Below are 19,143 nucleotides of genomic sequence, written 5' to 3'. Positions count from 1 at the left end.
TAATCTTAGTAAGTTACATTAACGTTCATCTCATTGGTTTTTACTATATTAATTTGACCTTGTCTGGGGTCGTCCGCTCCCTTCTGGGTGTCTTCAGAGATGATGCAACATCGAAGATGCGTTATTATGGTATGTACTGTATTTGCTGAACCATGAGGCGCACCTGATTATAAGAAGTAGTCTCAATTACAAGGTCTATTTCTGTACTTAAAGGGGACCTATTAAGCTAATTTTTCAGCCCTATGTATTGAGTTGTGGACTCATAGAGCAGCTACACACGATACCCAACACAGAAAGCTTTATAGTTCTTCCAGAATCTGCACCTATTCCGCTGTATTTCTGCGAAAACAGCGATTAACAGTGTTAATGTATTCCATCCACGGCCCGTCTCCAGGCACGCCCACCCCCTGTGGTTGGTCACACTCCAGAATGCTGAAAAGGACTTCTGGTCTGTGCCGCTACCTGCAAACCCAACTTTATAGTTGATAATAAACGGCAATTTATCTTTTTAAAATGTCCACTTTTAACATACAGTCATATGTGTTGGATCCCAAATCCGATCCGGAAGTAGAGACTGGACAGTCCGAAGTTTATCAAGAAAAGGTTACTTCACGACGGCTCTCAATGGTAAGTAGCTTTAGCATTTTAGGGTTAGGTTTTCTACAGCATTGGTAACATCTGTGTTATGCGGGACTACCAGTGTGTTAAAAAAAAAAACTCGGGTAGAGCCACTAATTGTGGTGGAAAAAGTCTATTAGCAACCCCGCTCCCTGTATGCACACTCTATACTGCGACACAGACAAGCACTTTTGCCCCATGACACAAAATAATCACCGTTAGGATGCTGATAAACTGCTACTTATTGCTCTGACTTTCAGGGCTCACTTCCAAATGCGCAAACCTCATTATCTGAGACTTTGGCATCGTTTAACATGAGAATACAACATTGTAATTACATAATCGGTCCTCTTTAAACACGGGTAGTCACGCAAAAAAACATTTAATGGCCAGATTGACACAACCGATGTTTCAAGATTGTCTGCACCCAATAAACTCAGACGTACGTTGCTACTCTTTTGAGTTAATAATACATGGTAAGTCGGGTTTCCAGCCAGTCGCTCATGAACTACCGGTAGCTCTTAACCACTTTTCAAGTAGCGCTCAAAGAGTTTCTGCATTTCTTATCAACTGCTATACCAACAAAATTAGAAAGGGGGGTTCGGCAATCGTCCGAAAGTCCGCAGGAGCAATTGAGAGAGTGACAAATCACAGCGGAGTGGGCATGCCTACGGGCAGGAATAAATTAAAACAGACAATTTTGAAAAGCCAAGGAAATGCAGCTGGAAAAGGTGCAGATTCTGGAAGATCTAGAAAACTTTCTGTACGGGGTATTGTGTATAGCTGCTCTATAGGAGGCCCCAACTCAATACAAAGCGCCGAATAATCAGCATAATAGGTCCCCTTTACATTCTGCATTTCAGTATGTGGAATGAAAATGGATTGAGCGGGGAACTCAAAACAGGGCACCAATATTCAAGAAACAATACAAGCAGTTGTTTGCAAAATACGAGGAAGTAGAGTCCTGAACCATTGTGTCAAATGCTATGTATAATCACAATCTGTATTCACCCATGCCCTAAAACGTTCTGTTCCATTGGAATTTCTCAGCTGATGATTTTATGCAGTGTTTTAAAAATAATATTGACCTTATTAGGAACAAATTTAAGGACACTCTTGCTTCCTGGTCGGGTAAACGTGTCGGCCCGCCAAGAATACTGTTGTCATTACCTCTATTATTCATCCTAGGAGTTTCTGCTATTTTGACAAAGTATTCTTTGACGGGCTACAAAACTTGTAACTTGCAAAACAGACAACATGCCTGCTTGAGCCCCTTCCTGGGAAACTCGTCAAAGAGCTGTTCCAAATTTTAGGTCCTTCAATCTTAAATATTATAAATGTATCACTTTCCTGCAATACTGTGCCTGCACCTTTTTTGAAGAGGTCGACGGTGAGTCGACCTCGACACAAAAAAAAACCCCAAACATCGAACCTGAGATTATTTCTAATTATAAGCCGATGTCTAACCTCCAATTTATTTTGAAAATCCTTGAAAAAATTGCAGCGTAACAGCTTAATGATCACATGGCCTCTAGCAATTTATTTGAATCTCTTCAGTCTGTTTTTTTGACACCTCTTATTATTATATTATTATTATTAATAGATCTCAGTGCTACCTAGGGCTGGGCCGATATGGAACAAAACTAATATCCCGATATACTTAGGTTGAATATGGATATGCGATATATATCTCACAAACGATAACATTTCCAAACTCAAACACAGCAGCACGGGCGGCAGCTCCAATATGTGGTGTTACTTTCTGGTAGTGGCAGGGGTGGACTCGGAGAAAAATGGTGCCCTGGACTTTTGGTCCAGACTGGGCCACTACATTCCGTGAACATATACTGTACCATATGGCCCCATTAATGTAGATGCAAACACGCAAGCTCGTAATGACACCACTGTATTAAACAACATCCCCCTATATTCTAGAGCTGTGAATACATTATCAAGAGTGAAATCATTTATCAGCTGGGTCAAATGGGCTGCTGGCGTCTCTGGTGAGTTAATGTCCACAGGAAATCACAAATCTGGTCATGGAAAGCAAATGAATAGTTCCGAACAAGATTACAGGCATAAAAAAGAGCCTGTATGCAATCAGAACTTTGCCTACTTGTTAGGGTTGGGTGATGTTTTTTTATATATACCAGTAAAAAGTCTTCCAACTATAAGAAATTGACTTATAGCAGTATAAATGATAGAAACGGAAACAAGCCGAGTTGATACACGAGTTGAATGAAATGCTGTCATTGTGAAGAGAAGGAACGTTCATATGGGGAAGTATTTACTTGGCGGACCATTGTCACTATAAACACTAAACCGCCTCCTGCTGAACTAAACAGGTTGAAATGGTGATAAACACCGGCGAAGGTTGGCGGTCCCTCGGGAGAGTGGATGGAAGACGATGGAAGCTAACCCCGCTAGGGTTAGCTTCGTTTACATGCTGGTGTGGTTGCGTGACTCAGGCTGGATGAGTATATCTTCACCGTTTTTAAGGAGCGAAGACGGGCAGCATACTCGCCGTACAGACATTCTGACCACACAGAGGACTTCAAAATAAAAGCACTGTTTACAGTCTGTGTAACCAAGAGAGCCGTAAAAAATATCTTCATATGCAGTTGGAATTGAATGTTTGACTACATCTTCCTCAATCACAAGCGCAGGCATTACAGTTTGTTGAAGATGATGTAGCAATGTGTCCAGAGGCTGACATCCATTAGAAAAGTTCCATTTTCTATAGCGCTTATCCTCACCAAGGTCGCGGGTATGCTGGAGCCTATCCCAGCTGACCTCGGACGAGGTACACCCTGGACTGGTGGCCAGCCAATCACAGGGTACCTATAGACAAACAACCGTTCCCACCCACATTCATACCTATGGACAATTTGGAGTGGCCAATGAAGCTAGCATGTTGGCATGGGGGATGAAACCCACTCATGGGGAGAATTAATGTAACTCGCTTAATATGCAGGTCATTTCATCAGTGAAATATTTGCAACCCATTAGATTCATTCACAAGCTGCCTTTTTAAGCTGTTTTTATATCTTTAGAAGGCACAGAAAAGCGAAAGATGTGTGTTCGTGTCTCACATCATGGATGATGGACAATATTTTTTAAAGCTATATATAAAAGTTATTGTGTGATGATTTGATTGGATGCCATTAAAGCAGTCACCATCAACTTCATGGATAATATCTGAAGAAAGACATTATGCAGTCGGGAACAATGTAATTGTAAGAGTACAGCAATGTTGTATGCGTGGAGGTGCTGTAATAATTGGCATGGAATATTGTGGTTGGGGGTTTACAGCATTGCCATTTCTCTGGAAATGGGTGGCTGTCATGAGAGGCTTGTCCGCCTGGTGACTTTTTGCACACTACTCAAGAGTCCGGGTTCAAACGCTGGTGCCTATGTGCGCTGTACACGCGCGGGCAGCGTCACTCGTGTTCTTTGCTGAGCCCTAAACCTCTTCGCTATTTTATTTTTCCTCCCGAACGCAAGCCTACAAGCCCATTTCACGGTGTCACGTTAGTCCCGTCCGACGATGATTCAGCGAGTTATTATGCATTTGCTCTTGCTAACAACTCGCCGCAGCTAGCTTACAAGCTAGCGTGTGCTACGACTGTCTTGATGAGTCAGGGTAAGAAGCTGAGCCTTGGTCAACACACGTTACATCGCTGCAGTTATTTCACTTACACGCATGTAATCATCGCGGCTGCCCGAGTGGTGTTTGCTGTGTAGTTGTTACCATGAGGCGAGGTGAGACGGGACAAGGAGGAGGAACTGCGAGCCTCTTTTGAGGCCTGTGCAGCCCGGACCTAAATTAGTAAAGAGTCAGGTCAGGACAGTGTGGTGAATCGCGTAGTTGTGGATTGACAGCTCCGACTCAGATTGTTAAAACGGAAATGTGTTGTCAAGCGTTGGTCCAAGATGAGTGCTTCTTAGTACACACTTGTGTTTCGTGTTAATAAGCCGTCTTGCACTACAACTGGTGATACTTTAAGGCAGTGAACAGTGTGTCTTGTCATACTTCAAAGCGGCACAGGCTAACACTAACTTCATAGCAAATGTTGTCCTTTGCTTTATTGCTTGTGTGATCTTTCCTCGAATGTATCGAATCTTCTATCAATAATGGTTTCAACGCTATTAGCAACTACAGTTATGAGGGGTTCGCTGTTACCGCTTGGCAAATAACATCACGCTGCTGTTAGCGGCGGTGTTAGCATGCTATTAGCTAGCTAGCCAGCCTGCTAGCTATAACTTTAAGCTGTCAGTGTTTTATGATTGTTGTAAACAAAAGGGAATTTCGATTAATGTAATTTCGTAGCTTTTTGTCGCAGGCAACAACAATACACACACAACCTTGTCGGAATAATCGAGAGCAATGATTCATTTTACTGGGTGTCGTGTGTTTCTGGCTTCTCACAGGCTAATGCGCACTCTTCAGTTTGCTTTGTGATGAATAGTCATTGCCAGGTGACTTCCGAATTTCTTATGATGTTTTATTAAGTACTATTCATTTTTCTGGAAGGAATGTTCAGTCCTTTATTGAGTCGTGCAACTGATACTATCATTTTGATAGTATTTGATGCATAACATTAACATTTGGAGTTTGAAGCTGCATCTCAATGTTCTTATTTGGGTTTCTCTTTTCAGATGAAGTGACTGAAACATGCCGCTAAGTGGGTATTGCCAAACCAATTTCTGTACGTATATCTCAGATTTTGTCTTCTGCTGTTAATCCATTTCATCCTTAGCATTGAACTAAAGTATCAGAAGTGATTTACTAATACCAGCACTTTTCGACAGGAGCTTCAAACCGATTAGCAACCATGAAGGTGGACCGGAGCAAGTTAAAGAAAACCCCTACTGAAGCTGTGAGTATGCTTAATAACTCGTCTATCATTATTGGTAGCCATAGTAGTGTTGGCCGAAAGTAAAGCTTAAATATCTGCACTTATATATATATATATATATATATATATATATATATATATATATATATATATATATATATATATATATATATATATATATATATAGATATATATATATATATATATATATATATAGATATAGATATGACATAGTTATGGCTCCTCAATCAGCCATTCCCAATTGAGATTAAACACTCTTAGCAGGTGTACACCACATCCTGTCATCTCATGTTGCCACTAAACATATTGGTCTGTTGAGAAAAGAAGAAAAAGTCAACTTGTTGTTTTTAACTTTGTGCACCCTCTAAACCCACAGCCTGCTGACTGTAGGATCCTAATAGAGAAGCTGAAGGCATGCAGTGATGAACAGCTGCTGGTTGAGCTACAGCACATTAAGACCTGGAATATTGGCAAGGTGAGCCCCAAAAAGCTGATCATTGGAAACTCATAGGCCAGTTACTACATTCCATTAATGTCACAGTGGAGTCCTGTTGCGCATGATGGTGATGGAATTTTACGCTGGAATTTTGAACAACTTAGGCAAAGCTTGTATCTTAGACTCCGAAATACTTGCAAACTCATATTGGTCTGTTCTTAATAGTGTGAGTTGTACCACTGGGTGGATCTGCTGGACCGCTTCGATGGCATTCTGTGTGATGCAGGCCAGACAGTGGAGAACATGTCATGGCTGTTGGTGTGTGACCGGCCAGACAACGGACAGCTCAAAGCCCTGCTTTTGGCAGTGCTCAACTTCACAGCTTTGCTCATCGAGTACAGCTTCTCCAGACACCTTTACAGCTCCATAGAGGTGGGATTAACTTGATATACTTAAAATAAATACAGTGGGTATTCTGAAACATGCAGTTGTCACAATACCCAAAGCAGCTTACGAAGAAGAAAAACAATATCTGTTGTTCTCTTTATCGCAGCACTTAACAACATTGTTGGCGTCATGTGACATGCAAGTGGTCCTGTCTGTCCTGAACCTGCTGTATGTGTTCAGTAAGCGTTCCAACTACATCACAAGACTAGGATCTGACAAAAGAACACCTCTACTGGCTCGTCTGCAACATCTGGCCGAGGTTGAGTGAATATGAATGTTTTGTTAACGCAGTACTACCATCTGCCCCTCAAAAGAAAGTATACATTGTTTAGTGTCTCTGTTCACCTCCATTAGAGCTGGGGTGGAAAAGAGAACGGCTTTGGCCTAGCCGAGTGCTGTAGAGATCTTCTCATGACGGTAAGGATCTGGAAATGACCTACTACCTATTCCCTGTTTATTGATTAAACACACAATAAGCAATACAAATTAGTTCAAAACATTATAAAGGCTTAAATAAAACAATGTGGCTGCTGCTTGTTTGATAACCCTCAGTCTTTTAGTATAGCCCATCATATCCTATCCTTTGAAATGTTCTAATGCAGGCCATGTTTATCATTTTGAATAAGACACAAGCAATGAAAACTAGCTGATGTTCCACGCCCACACTTTAGACACCACTGGCTGAATCGTTCCGGCTTCATAAAAAAATTGTCAGATGAGATTTAATAAGTTGCAATGTCCTCCCTTCAGAAGTACCCTCCCAGTGCCACTACACTGCACTTTGAGTTTTATGCTGAACCAGGTCCTGAGGTCAAAGTTGAGAGGAAGGTAAAGACAAATCTTTTTTTGCCATCTGTATTATTGTGCATTATGTTATGTATTTACACTGTGTAAACTATCTTCAACAGACGAGTAGTAACACACTACACTATATTCATATTGAACAACTTGACAAGGTATGTGCCAAAATGGCAGCGTGACCGCTGCAGTAATGACTATAGGGAGTGCTTCATTTTAAACATGGTGGTTTTTCCCAGATTTCAGACAGTCCGTCTGAGATTATGGAGTCTCTCACAGTAATGTACAACATCCCTAAAGACAAGCAGACACTGCTTTTCACACACATTCGACTGGCTCATGGCTTTTCAAATCACAAGAAGAGGCTGCAGGCGGTGCAGGCCAGACTGCATGCCATCTCTATATTGGGTGAGTTGAAGCTTCCCAATTCAGATACAGTCTAAAGGGACCTCAAGTTCCAAAGGCTAAATGCTTTTTATGTCTTTGCAGTGTATTCCAATGCACTTCAAGAGTCGACCAATAGTATTCTTTATAATGGCCTAATAGAGGAGTTGGTGGATGTATTACAGATTACAGACAAACAACTCGTGGTGAGTGATAAATGGCTTTCTCTGGCACGTCACAATTCCCCCGCCTCATCCCATATTGCATAATATACCGGCACTGGAAAGTTAAAATGTTTTTGAAACACATTATTGTGTTCCAGGATATCAAGGCTGCATCTCTGCGCACTTTGACCTCCATTGTCCACTTGGAGAGGACACCCAAGCTTTCCAACATCATCGACTGCACTGGCACTGCTTCCTACCATGGCTTCTTGCCTGTGTTGGTTCGCAACTGTATACAAGCAATGATTGGTGGGTGTACTTTTTGATAGCAGATGGTTTGGCATCTAATACAAAGAATATTTCATTTTTTTCTAGATCCATTGATGGAGCCTTACCCCCACCAGTTTGCCACTGCACTCTTCTCCTTTCTCTATCATTTGGCCAGCTATGATGCTGGAGGTGAAGCCCTTGTCTCCTGTGGAATGATGGAAGCCCTCTTAAAGGTATGCACTGCTCCTGCATGCCTACACCTGCGTTATCAAAGCTGGTTTCCTCACTTCATCGCATCCTTTTTGCAGGTGATCAAATTTCTTGGTGACGAGCAGGATCAGATCACCTTCGTTACGAGAGCTGTTCGGGTTGTAGATCTCATCACCAACCTTGACATGGCTGCTTTCCAGTCCCACAGTGGCCTTTCCATCTTCATCTCCAGGCTGGAGGTTGGCCTTTTCCTCCTGTTTCCAACACACAGAATTATTGCCTGCTCTTCAAATATTCATATTTACCCAGTTTCATATCCTGCATTTGACACATGAAGCATGAGGTGGACCTGTCGAGGAAAGAGTGCCCATTTGTCATCAAGCCAAAGATCCAGAGGCCAAGCACTGCTGTGGAGTCTGAGGACATGGACACAGACATGGAAAGTAAGTCAACTTTACCGTGACGCATGAATTGGTTTTACTTTCCAGCGTAAAGAGTAAAACCCAATAACACGAGTTCATTAGATTCATGTTTGTACTAGTGTGGCAATAGAAACTATGTTTGGCCTACGATGGAGATTTTAGTCTGTTTTCTGCCCTCCGTTTCTATATAGTGTAAATATAGTTGTATTCATATATATATTTTTAAAATATATGAATCTTGTGTATTTTACCTTATTTGTATTTTATATATTTTATGCGTATTATTGCCATTTTATAGGAGTGTTTTTCTTCTACTATTCAGTCAGTTGTGTTTTTCATTTATGAATACGACCATGAGATGCATAACAGGTATCTCACAACTGTTCAGAGGTACCGTATAAACCAATTGATCGGTTGATTCATTGAAATGTGAAAATAATGAATATGCCACAGAATATATTGTTATATACTGTATGTACATATATATATATATATATATGTATATATATATATATGTGTGTGTGTGTATATGTGTATATATGTGTGTGTGTGTATATGTGTATATATGTGTGTGTGTGTATATATATATATATATATATATATATATATATATATATATGTGTGTATATGTATATATATGTGTGTATATGTATATGTATATATATATATATATATGTGTATATATGTATATGTATATATGTACGTATATATAACTTTGCTGATTAATATTGTCAGCTTATTAAAACCACAGACTCAAAGTTAGAGCACTGTGAAAAGCTTTAATTTTGTAGGTTCACAGAGTCAAATTGTAATCAAAACATCTGCAAAAGGGTCCTGAACCTTTAAAAAGTCTCTCAGGTTGGCTCAGACATGGGGAAGACTGCTAATCATCCTCCATGCAAAAGGTGGGAAACACAGACAGAGCGAGCAACAGAACCTGGGTGTTCTCATAGTGCCGTCTCCAAGCACATGAATGGACAGTCAAGTAGGAGGAAGAAGTGTGGAAGGAAATTGGATACAAGCTGGAGAGGGGGGGTCCGGAGAGGGCCGTTGAAAAGTGTGGGGGAACTTCATAAGGAGTGGACTGATGCTGGGCATGGGCCAGTGGCGCCTTCATGGCCAGGAGAAAATAAGGGCAAATGTCCTGTATTTCTGATGAGAGCAAGTTTTGCATCTGATTTGGCAACAAAGGCCCCAGAGTCTGGAGGAAGACTGTAGAAGAGCACTATAGACGATGCATGAAGGTTTCCCCAGTCTAGAATGACTTGGGGATCCATGCCAGCTGCTGGTGTTGGTCCTCTGGGCTTCATTAAGTCTAACATAACCACAGCACCTCATAAAGCTGTTAATAAAACTTCATCTTCCAGCAGGACTTGGCACCCTCTCACACTGATAAAAGTACAAAGTCCTGGTTCAACAACCATGGGAAGACCATGCTTGATTGGGCTGCAAACTCACCTGACCTGCACCCCATAGAAAATCTGTGGGGCTTTGTCAAGAGATAACTGTATGGCCAAACAAAGAAGAAGCGTAAAGACCATGAATACTGGTCTTACATAACCCCACAAACTGGTAGCATCCATGACACGCCAGATAAGGGCAGTTATTTGGTCCTAAATACGTAAGTATTTACTTACTAAATACGTAAGTAATAAGTACAAGGGTTTAGTTTTGGAGACCCCACTTCTTGTAATCAAAATCCTTCTCTACATTACCTTCTGTAATATTCTAATTTTGTGAGTTTTCAATTTGAGCTTTTTAAGCTGCAGGACCTGGTCAGCAAAATCCAAAGAAATAAAAACTTGAAATGTATTGATTTGCATATTATGCATTTCTATAGTATGTGAAATTCACCTTTAAGTCGAACTGTAGAAATGCAACGTTTTCAGGATATTCTAAAATCTGAGTAGTACCTCTATCTGAATATGGATTTTTGGCCATATCGGCAATGGCTAATTCATAGTCAGAAATGACATTTGTTGGAAATGTGCTGAGCTCATATAATTAACAGCGTCAGAAGTTGCCATGGAAAGCAGCCCTGGACCATCAATGTCTTCTGGTTCCAGACCAGAGGTGGACCAGAGAGCACAGAGCAGCACTGCCAACACACCTCGTGCAGGTAGACACACTCGCTGCTATAGAAGTAGTATTATATACTGTAATATAATACAGAACTAATTTTTAGAATATGTACTGTTCCTCTACTGTTCCTCTAGGTATGCAGTGTATTCCCCAAAGGGCAGCTCTTTTAAAATCAATGCTCAATTTCTTGAAGAAAGCCATCCAAGATCCTGCCTTTTCTGATGGCATCCGCCATGGTGAGTCATTTACATCCTCGACATTCAGACTCACAGATACATTTTTAGTGTTACCTCGGTTTTGGTAAATTTACACGAAAGGCTCTGACAGAAGCATGCTGATAAAAGGCGACATTTCTCTCAGGGAATAATGTCAATCACATTAACCCCTTCTACACACCCAAAATATTAACAACAAATAAATGGTATAGAGAATAGTTACAGTTATACATGCAGAAAAGAATGTTAAATAAATGTTAAAAAGAAACTGCTTAAATGTTAAAAGAGATGGCTAAATTGACGTTAAACATCACAATGTGGAGGATGGGAGCTGAAAGAAGGGGATCCATGACTATAAGTACTTCCCCAACATCTTCCTTCATTTGATCCCTTGGGCAACATTTAGCTTCCATGATTTGTATTTCTTGGCCAGGACGGAACTTATCGATGTGTCCACAGACTAGGATGTGTAACATTCTCATTTGAATGTGCCTTGCAGGCTACCATAGTGTGATCCAATATGGCGGAATAAACAAGAAATGCTAGGAGTAGTATTTCCAAATGTTTATTAATACCACAAGATTCAACCTGGGCATTTATTGGGCCGGCAGTATTTTTTTTCCACCAAACACCATTAAAGCCGTTATAGAAATATGTTTCACGGTGGAGTTTCCCACCGCCGTCGCCGACATAGAGCAACAGCTTTGCTCTAATATTGTACCAATATGTATATCTTAATATAGTAACCAATATGCTTGACTTACAATACTGTCAATAACTGTTGGAAGGATAAATGGAACAGCTCAGTGATTAAAGGGTCAGACAACCTCAGACATACTTTGAATGCAACATAATCTGAAGCATTATTTATCCAATAACATGACACAAATATCAACCCTTTTAGGTCAAATACAGCTTCTCACCAGAGATTTGTCTTCAGTCAGCCATTGTGGGCATCACTTATGATGCAACTATTTTGCTCTGGTCAACCAAGCAGGACAGTGGGCCTACAAGATGATTAAATATGGCGACACATCTGGAGCCCTGCAGCCCAGAAACAGGCTACAAAATGACCATAACAGACTGTCAGGAATAAATTATCGTTTTATGGAAGAAATGCTACAGTTGATTTGAAATGTAGGTCGGTGCTTTTAATACCACTGATACTTATTTTTTACATTTTTACCGTTTTGTACAATAATAAGACGGTGTATGAGAACCGAGGCAAAGCATTGGAACACAGGGGTTTGACTATATATGAAGTTATGTTGGTTGCTGATATTGGTGTGATGGCTTATTGTTTTTGCAAGTAATGGATGGATCCTTGCCTACCTCACTCAAGCACATCATCAGTAATGCAGAATATTATGGACCCTCACTGTTCCTTCTTGGTGAGTTCATGTTCAAGCTTCAATGAATTCCAACACCTCTAAGAAAGATCATTGTAGCTGTTGCCATTTCACTGCTTGTTGTAACAACAATAATATTTTTCCCCTCTTGTTCTTTTGGGTTTGTAGCAACCGAGGTTGTGACGGTGTTTGTGTTCCAGGAGCCATCTCTGCTTTCCTCCCTGCAGGATAATGGTCTTACTGATGTTATGCTTCATGCACTTCTCATCAAAGATGTGAGTTTCAAGCAGTTCCAAAGAGCTGCATTTTGAGGCGTTTTTAAAAAGATATCCACCAGTGACTGATCTGGTGTATACCTCCTCTGACCCTAAGTGGAGATATCTGGCCAACTCATTCTTCTTGTTGGTACTTCTTTTGTCCAGTATTTACAGTAGTAGTAGTATATGTATCTTATTTATAGCCCTCGATAATGACATCACACTGGACTGCTTGTATCTGACTGTTTTCTAATTGACTGTTTCTTTATGGATTCTTTAATCCAGGTCCCCGCCACACGTGAAGTCTTAGGGTCTCTTCCTAATGTGTTCAGTGCTCTCTGCTTGAATGCCAGAGGCCTCCACTCTTTTGTTCAGTGTCAGCCCTTTGAGCGCCTCTTCAAAGTGCTCTTGTCTCCAGACTACCTACCTGCAATGCGACGTCGACGCAGTTCTGACCCACTAGGTGAGTGGATCTGTATGCTATGCAGTGCCGTGGCCACCACAAATAGACTTGACTCCACCTGTTCACCCTGTGAGAAGCTACAGACCTACAACCCCTCAAGTGAGGTGTGGCTACAATCAGAAATGGGAAATATGTGTATCTTTTCCTTGCAACTTCATGTAGTAGGTGGCGGTATGCATTGTAACACTGCTTCTTTAACATCTCATATGCACTTGGTCTGACAGATTAAGATCAAGCAGAAAGGAACGGGGTTGCCACCTTAGTGATTAGTAATAAGATAATATAAAAACAAATCAATGCACATCAAATCTAGTGAAGCAACCTTTGGAGAGACTGACATGAAATCACATATTGGTCTTAAAGAACAGTGAATGCAGATGTGGGCCCATTCCCATGTAAAAGACACTTTTGCAATCACATTGCATGCTAATGTATTATGGGAATACAACAATGACATTATGTCAATAGCCCCCCACCTATGATGTGTTTTATATGCCTGTGTCTGCTTGAGTTAGTTATTCGATGTCCACCTCCAGGTGACACTGCATCCAATTTAGGAAGTGCTGTAGATGAGCTAATGAGACACCAACCAACATTGAAGACAGATGCCACTACTGCAATTATTAAGGTAGTAATTCAGGCATGTTTTCTTGTATCACCCGGTCATTTGGCAAGCTAATTAAACATTCCTTGCTGTGGTAGTTGCTGGAGGAGATCTGCAATTTGGGTCGAGCCCCTGAGTACGTCTGCCAGAAACCGTCTATCCAGAAAGCTGATGGTACCGTGGCTGTACCACCAGCACGATCCAGCCACGCTGCTGAAGAAGCGTCAAGTGAGGATGAAGAGGAAGAAGAGGCCCTCCACACGTTTAGCCAGCAGCAGGGGGAACCAGAGAGCAACAGACAGTCAGTGCCACTTGAACTGTATGACACTGAGTTTATATCACAGTTGGGCAGCAGCTCTTGATAGTTGTTTATTTAAATTATTATTTTCTGCATTTCAGTTTGTATTGTTGTAATTGTCATTTTAATTGTGTCCCTCCTTTCAGGGTTGTGGGCACTGAGGAGCGGATACCAATTCCTCTGATGGATTATATTTTGAATGTGGTGGGTGTTCAGTCTTGAACGGATAGTTTGGATTTTTTGACATGAAGTTGTATTCCCTCCCGGTGTCCTGAGCCCAGTTCTGGTGGGATTTGGGTGTTCCATCTAGTTGCTGGGGACAGTTAAGTAAAGAGTTTGGCTTCTCTAAACAATATGCCTTCAAAAGCATCATACGTATGCATCAGGTGCCATCAGACTTTCCTCAACACCGAAATCCCAGTCGCTGTTGACTGACTTCACTGCTTATGGGGCTGTCATACAACTTCATGTCAAAACATTCGAACTATCCCTTTAAGCATAATTCCAAGTTTCCTTTTCAGATGTAACAGTGTTGGCTTGTTTTCCAGATGAAGTTTGTGGAATCCATACTTAGCAACAATACCACAGATGATCACTGTCAGGAGTTTGTGAACCAGAAGGGCCTGCTCCCTCTGGTCTCCATTCTGGGTCTGCCCAACCTGCCCATAGACTTTCCTACTTCAGCTGCCTGCCAAGCTGTTGCTGGTGTATGCAAGTCCATTTTGGTGAGCATCGGGAACAGTATCCAAAAATTAAAGGAGACCTATTATGTTTTTCCACTTTTCTGGGCTATGAATGTAGTTAGAATGTTGTATTCTCCTTTTAAACGATACCAAAGCTTCAGATGATGAGGTTTGTGCATTTGGAAGTGAGCACTGAAAGAAGTTTTGGATGGCTCAAAATGCTCCGTTTGAAAAGGCGTGGTAAAACTGCACCATTGTAATGTCAGAGGGGCGGAATTCCTTACATGGTTCACGGTTAGGAAGCACTTTTTTTTGCATGTGACCAATCACAGCGGGGTGGGCATCGCCACAGGTGGGCCGTGGGTGGAATAAATTCAAATAGATAGTTTTGGCGGGAAGCACAATTAAAAAAGCAATAATGCTGGAAAAGGTGATTTTGATTCTGCTAAATCTAAAAAGTTTGCTCTGCGGGTTATTGTGTGGGTGGAAAAGGTCAAAGGGTGGAAAAATGAGCATAATAGGTTCCCTTTAAACTATATTTCACTTTCACATTCTCTAAGCATACATCCTGCTTCTCCCATTTTTCCAGACTCTCTCACATGAGCCTAAGGTACTTCAAGAGGGACTGTGCCAACTGGACACTATTCTAACATCCCTTGAGGCCCTACATCGGCCAATTGAGGTGCCTGGTGGATCGGTTCTTCTGAGAGAACTGGCTAATGCTGGACATGTGACGGACGCCACATTGTCGGCTCGTGCCACGCCACTGTTGCACGCTCTTACTGCAGCACATGCCTACATCCTGATGTTTGTCCACACCTGCCGAGTAGGACAGGTAGGTCGAGATTTGAGTATTTCATTATTAGCTTTTTGCTCTTATACTGGTAAAGTATGAAACGCCATTGTCGGTTTACTCAGCTGGAGCAGATGGCCAAGAAAGATGTCTGATATTCACCAGTAATGTTCTTCAGTTCTCCCAGTATCTCAAAATGTGTCTCTTCTATCTTTGAACAGAGTGAGATCAGGGCAATCTCAGTTAATCAGTGGGGCTCCCAGTTGGGCTTAAGTGTTCTCAACAAGCTGAGTCAGCTCTACTGTTCACTTGTATGGGAGAGTACTGTTCTGCTCTCCCTTTGCACGCCTAACAGGTATAATTTCAAAGAATGATGCCTTTTATTTGAACAATGTAGCACATGTTACCCATCCCAACACTTCATTTCCTCCCCCAGTCTACCTCCAGGCTGTGAGTTTGGGCAAGCTGACATGCAGAAACTGTTACCCAAAGAGGAGAAACCGTCTAGTAGTGCTGCAAATACAGCGGCCTCTGGCTCAAGAAGAGCTGGTAATATATTCATATCATTTCTATACTGAAGTCAGGTTACTCTATGTTTCTTAGGGGGGGCCCTTTCATCATGCCATCCCCGTTATGTACTTTTGCCAAGCAGATTCAGAGGCAGTGCCTGTAGAGTCTTCTACTGGTGGACTATTGGAAAGCATGAGTTTAGATGGGGACAGTTTGGCTCCCATGGAGACAGATGAACCCGCTTCAACAGATCCTAAGGCTAAGTCCAAGCTCACCCCAGCAATGGCAACACGCATTAAACAGATCAAACCCCTCCTCTCGGGTGAGCTGAGTTTTATATAAAGTATTAAACCTGCTGAACTTGTCCAACTATAATGTCTTTCACTGTTGTCCTTCAGCATCTTCTCGACTCGGGAGGGCTCTGGCTGAGCTGTTTGGCCTACTGGTCAAGTTGTGTGTCGGCTCCCCCGTGCGTCAACGTCGCTCCCACCACGCCACAAGCACAGGCACCACACCCACGCCTGCTGCCCGAGCCACGGCTTCTGCCCTCACTAAGCTCCTCACCAAGGGTCTGAGTTGGCTGCCCCCACCGTACACACCCACCCCTCGTTTCAGGTACCAGGAATCTTTTGCAACTGGTCATGTGTAGCTTCTAATATGGGTTATTGGAAAAGGTTTCATACAGTAGTGTTGATGTGGCCTCCCATCTTGCAGGCTCACTTTCTTCATTTGCTCTGTGGGCTTCACATCACCTATGTTATTTGACGAGAGAAAGTACCCCTACCACCTCATGCTGCAAAAGTTTTTCTGCTCTGGCGGGCATGATGCCTTATTTGAGTAAGTAAATTTTGTTTGAATTCTGTTATGCAATGGGTGTCACGAGGCACTCTGTTGACAGGACGAAACGATACATGACTTTGTGTCTGTGAGGACGGGACAAGATTTTAATCGTACAGAAATAGAAGCACAATGAGAAAATGATATTAGGCAAACTACTAAGTACTAAACCCACGAGGCCACACTTCTGCATTTTGTGTATATGCCAGTGGCCCTGCCTCCTCCCACCGAAACAAAGAGACTGTGTGATGGACAAAGGGGCTCACCCCGTTCATGCCTTTGTTATCTAGAGCAAATACAATACAGAGTGAACTCTCTACCTGCCTGTTTGGAGGAAAACAAGACACACATGCACATGTAATATATTGAGGCCCACAAAATTATCAACTTTTTTTCATCATTTCTTGTTACTTATTTATTCATATATCGTCCCAGGCCTAGTGCCCACAAGACAGATTTGTTTTTAATTTTATTTTTATGAACGAGAAATCAAGTCATATTTCAACCTTGTCAGAGCCTGTGACACGACACCCTAAGTTATGCATTTATGTATGTTCAGATATTGTGTTGTCAAACACAACATTGATTTCACTGGTTGTTTTACATTTGTGCAGGACATTCAACTGGGCTCTGTCAATGGGTGGAAAGGTTCCTGTGTCCGAGGGTCTGGAGCACACTGAGCTGCCAGATGGGACAGGGGAGTTCCTGGATGCTTGGTTAATGCTGGTAGAGAAAATGGTGAATCCAAGCACTGTGCTGGACTCGCCACACTCTCTGCCAGCTAAAATGCTTGGGGTGACTCCCACCATGCCCCAGTTCAGTGCCCTTCGGTTCCTCATCGTTACCCAGAAGGTGAGTTGTGACATCAGATACTGATCACCTGAAATTTACATGTAAATAAACAGAGAAACATTGATATATGGACTAAATCGGACAGGGCTCACTAGTAAGACGACATTATGCTGATGTAAAATGTTTCTTGCTCTCACATATACAGGCTGCTTTCAGTTGCATCCGCAGTCTGTGGAACAGGAAGCCACTGAAGGTTTATGGAGGCCGAATGGCTGAATCCATGCTGGCCATCCTTTGCCACATCTTGCGGGGGGAGCCAGTCATTCAGGAGCGCCTGGCCAAAGAGAGAGAGGGGACAGTGCGTCCAGATGACGAGGGGGCTCCTTCTGGTTCTCTGGGACCAAGCGGAGCCCCTGGAGTACCAACATCTAGCGGAGAGACACCAGCAGCCACTGGAACAACGACTGGAGGGCCGGCTAGTGCATCAGCGGAAGATTCTACTAATTCCACACCACGCCGTGATCCCCAGGTTAACCAGGCTCAGCTTACACAGGTAGGCCATATATTATTTGAACTACTGATATTGCTATCTTGGTCACCATATAAATAAAAAGGTTTATGTTTCAAAAGGTAATAGAATATTGAGTACAATAGAATAACCATTGATTTTTGTACGTTGTAGTAAAATCTGGTATTAATATTGGGCTGTCAAAATAGCCTCCCAACACGGAGTCTGACACTTCTAACTCTGATCCGAATGCATTAACAGCAGTGCAATCCCAACATCACATCGGCAGTGACCTCACAGCGCCTCAGACCATTACCAAAAGGTCTGAATACATAATCTGGTGCCAGTTGTTCTTAAGCCAAAATCCCTCCACACTCTTTATTGTTCTCTGGTTCTACCATATCTAACTTATTGTGTGGAGATTTGGGGGGGGGGGGTAATCTTGACTGGCTAAATGTACCAAAAAAGGTCGGTAAGGATAATCCATAATGCCACCTATAGAGAACATACAAACTCCTTATTTCTAAAATCAATACTAAAACTTGCTGATATAGTTCATTTTCAAACAAGTAAAATAATGCATCAAGCTAACAATAACCTGTTAGCTAAAAATGTCATCCAATACTTCTCTACAAGAGAGGAGAAATATGATCTCAAGAAGAAGTAAAGGTCAAAGACTTCTATGTGAGGACAAGGTTAAAAGGCCACAGCATTTCAGTATGTGGAATCAAACTATGGAAGGGATTGGGTAAGGAAGTCAAACAATGCACAACGATGAGCCAATTCAAGAAACAATACAAGCAGTTGATGTTTGCTAAATACAAGGACGAAGAGTCTTGAACCAGTCTACTTGATGGTTATATCTATGATCATTATTGTTACAGTCGTAAAGACATCTCCAGTATGTCACGATATGGTTACAGGTTACATCACCTTATACAGTATGTATACGTATTTTTTGATGTATCCAAACACTATTTGTATTACAGCTGATGGACATGGGTTTCTCAAGAGAGCATGCCATGGAGGCCCTATTGAACACCAGTACCATGGAGCAGGCCACAGAATATCTTCTTACGCACCCTCCGCCTCTCCTTGGTGGAGCAGTGAGGGTAAGGTCTTC

At 42.0% G+C, this 19,143-nt stretch overlaps 1 protein-coding gene across 16 annotated transcripts in view; it reads left to right on the top strand.

Annotated features, from left to right (window-relative positions):
- The window catches only part of huwe1 (HECT, UBA and WWE domain containing E3 ubiquitin protein ligase 1), a 57,040-nt gene that overhangs the window by 5,044 nt on the left and 32,853 nt on the right, over positions 1–19,143 (top strand). For 10 of the 16 annotated variants that reach the window (XM_058085122.1, XM_058085127.1, XM_058085123.1 and 7 more), the window contains exons 2-33: positions 5,278–5,327; positions 5,431–5,498; positions 5,875–5,973; positions 6,160–6,366; positions 6,488–6,640; positions 6,736–6,798; positions 7,132–7,209; positions 7,290–7,337; positions 7,419–7,587; positions 7,669–7,769; positions 7,886–8,036; positions 8,103–8,230; positions 8,306–8,446; positions 8,545–8,650; positions 10,641–10,748; positions 10,846–10,947; positions 12,237–12,317; positions 12,444–12,550; positions 12,818–12,995; positions 13,532–13,623; positions 13,698–13,918; positions 14,044–14,101; positions 14,446–14,622; positions 15,170–15,415; positions 15,595–15,728; positions 15,810–15,922; positions 16,026–16,205; positions 16,282–16,498; positions 16,598–16,720; positions 17,335–17,572; positions 17,718–18,065; positions 19,010–19,132. In XM_058085122.1, the coding sequence (XP_057941105.1) occupies positions 5,454–5,498; positions 5,875–5,973; positions 6,160–6,366; positions 6,488–6,640; positions 6,736–6,798; positions 7,132–7,209; positions 7,290–7,337; positions 7,419–7,587; positions 7,669–7,769; positions 7,886–8,036; positions 8,103–8,230; positions 8,306–8,446; positions 8,545–8,650; positions 10,641–10,748; positions 10,846–10,947; positions 12,237–12,317; positions 12,444–12,550; positions 12,818–12,995; positions 13,532–13,623; positions 13,698–13,918; positions 14,044–14,101; positions 14,446–14,622; positions 15,170–15,415; positions 15,595–15,728; positions 15,810–15,922; positions 16,026–16,205; positions 16,282–16,498; positions 16,598–16,720; positions 17,335–17,572; positions 17,718–18,065; positions 19,010–19,132 (4,335 nt within the window). In that variant the 5' untranslated portion in view covers positions 5,278–5,327; positions 5,431–5,453. Of the gene's footprint in view, positions 1–3,685; positions 4,262–4,380; positions 4,460–4,567; positions 5,098–5,277; positions 5,328–5,430; positions 5,499–5,874; positions 5,974–6,159; positions 6,367–6,487; positions 6,641–6,735; positions 6,799–7,131; positions 7,210–7,289; positions 7,338–7,418; positions 7,588–7,668; positions 7,770–7,885; positions 8,037–8,102; positions 8,231–8,305; positions 8,447–8,544; positions 8,651–10,640; positions 10,749–10,845; positions 10,948–12,236; positions 12,318–12,443; positions 12,551–12,817; positions 12,996–13,531; positions 13,624–13,697; positions 13,919–14,043; positions 14,102–14,445; positions 14,623–15,169; positions 15,416–15,594; positions 15,729–15,809; positions 15,923–16,025; positions 16,206–16,281; positions 16,499–16,597; positions 16,721–17,334; positions 17,573–17,717; positions 18,066–19,009; positions 19,133–19,143 lie in introns of those variants that run through there. The other 6 variants (XM_058085114.1, XM_058085129.1, XM_058085115.1 and 3 more) reach the window with 6 other exon arrangements.

Source organism: Doryrhamphus excisus, chromosome 10 (genome assembly GCF_030265055.1).
Source record: "Doryrhamphus excisus isolate RoL2022-K1 chromosome 10, RoL_Dexc_1.0, whole genome shotgun sequence".
Taxonomy (NCBI): domain Eukaryota; kingdom Metazoa; phylum Chordata; class Actinopteri; order Syngnathiformes; family Syngnathidae; genus Doryrhamphus; species Doryrhamphus excisus.
This window is presented reverse-complemented; position numbering and strand designations above follow the sequence as displayed.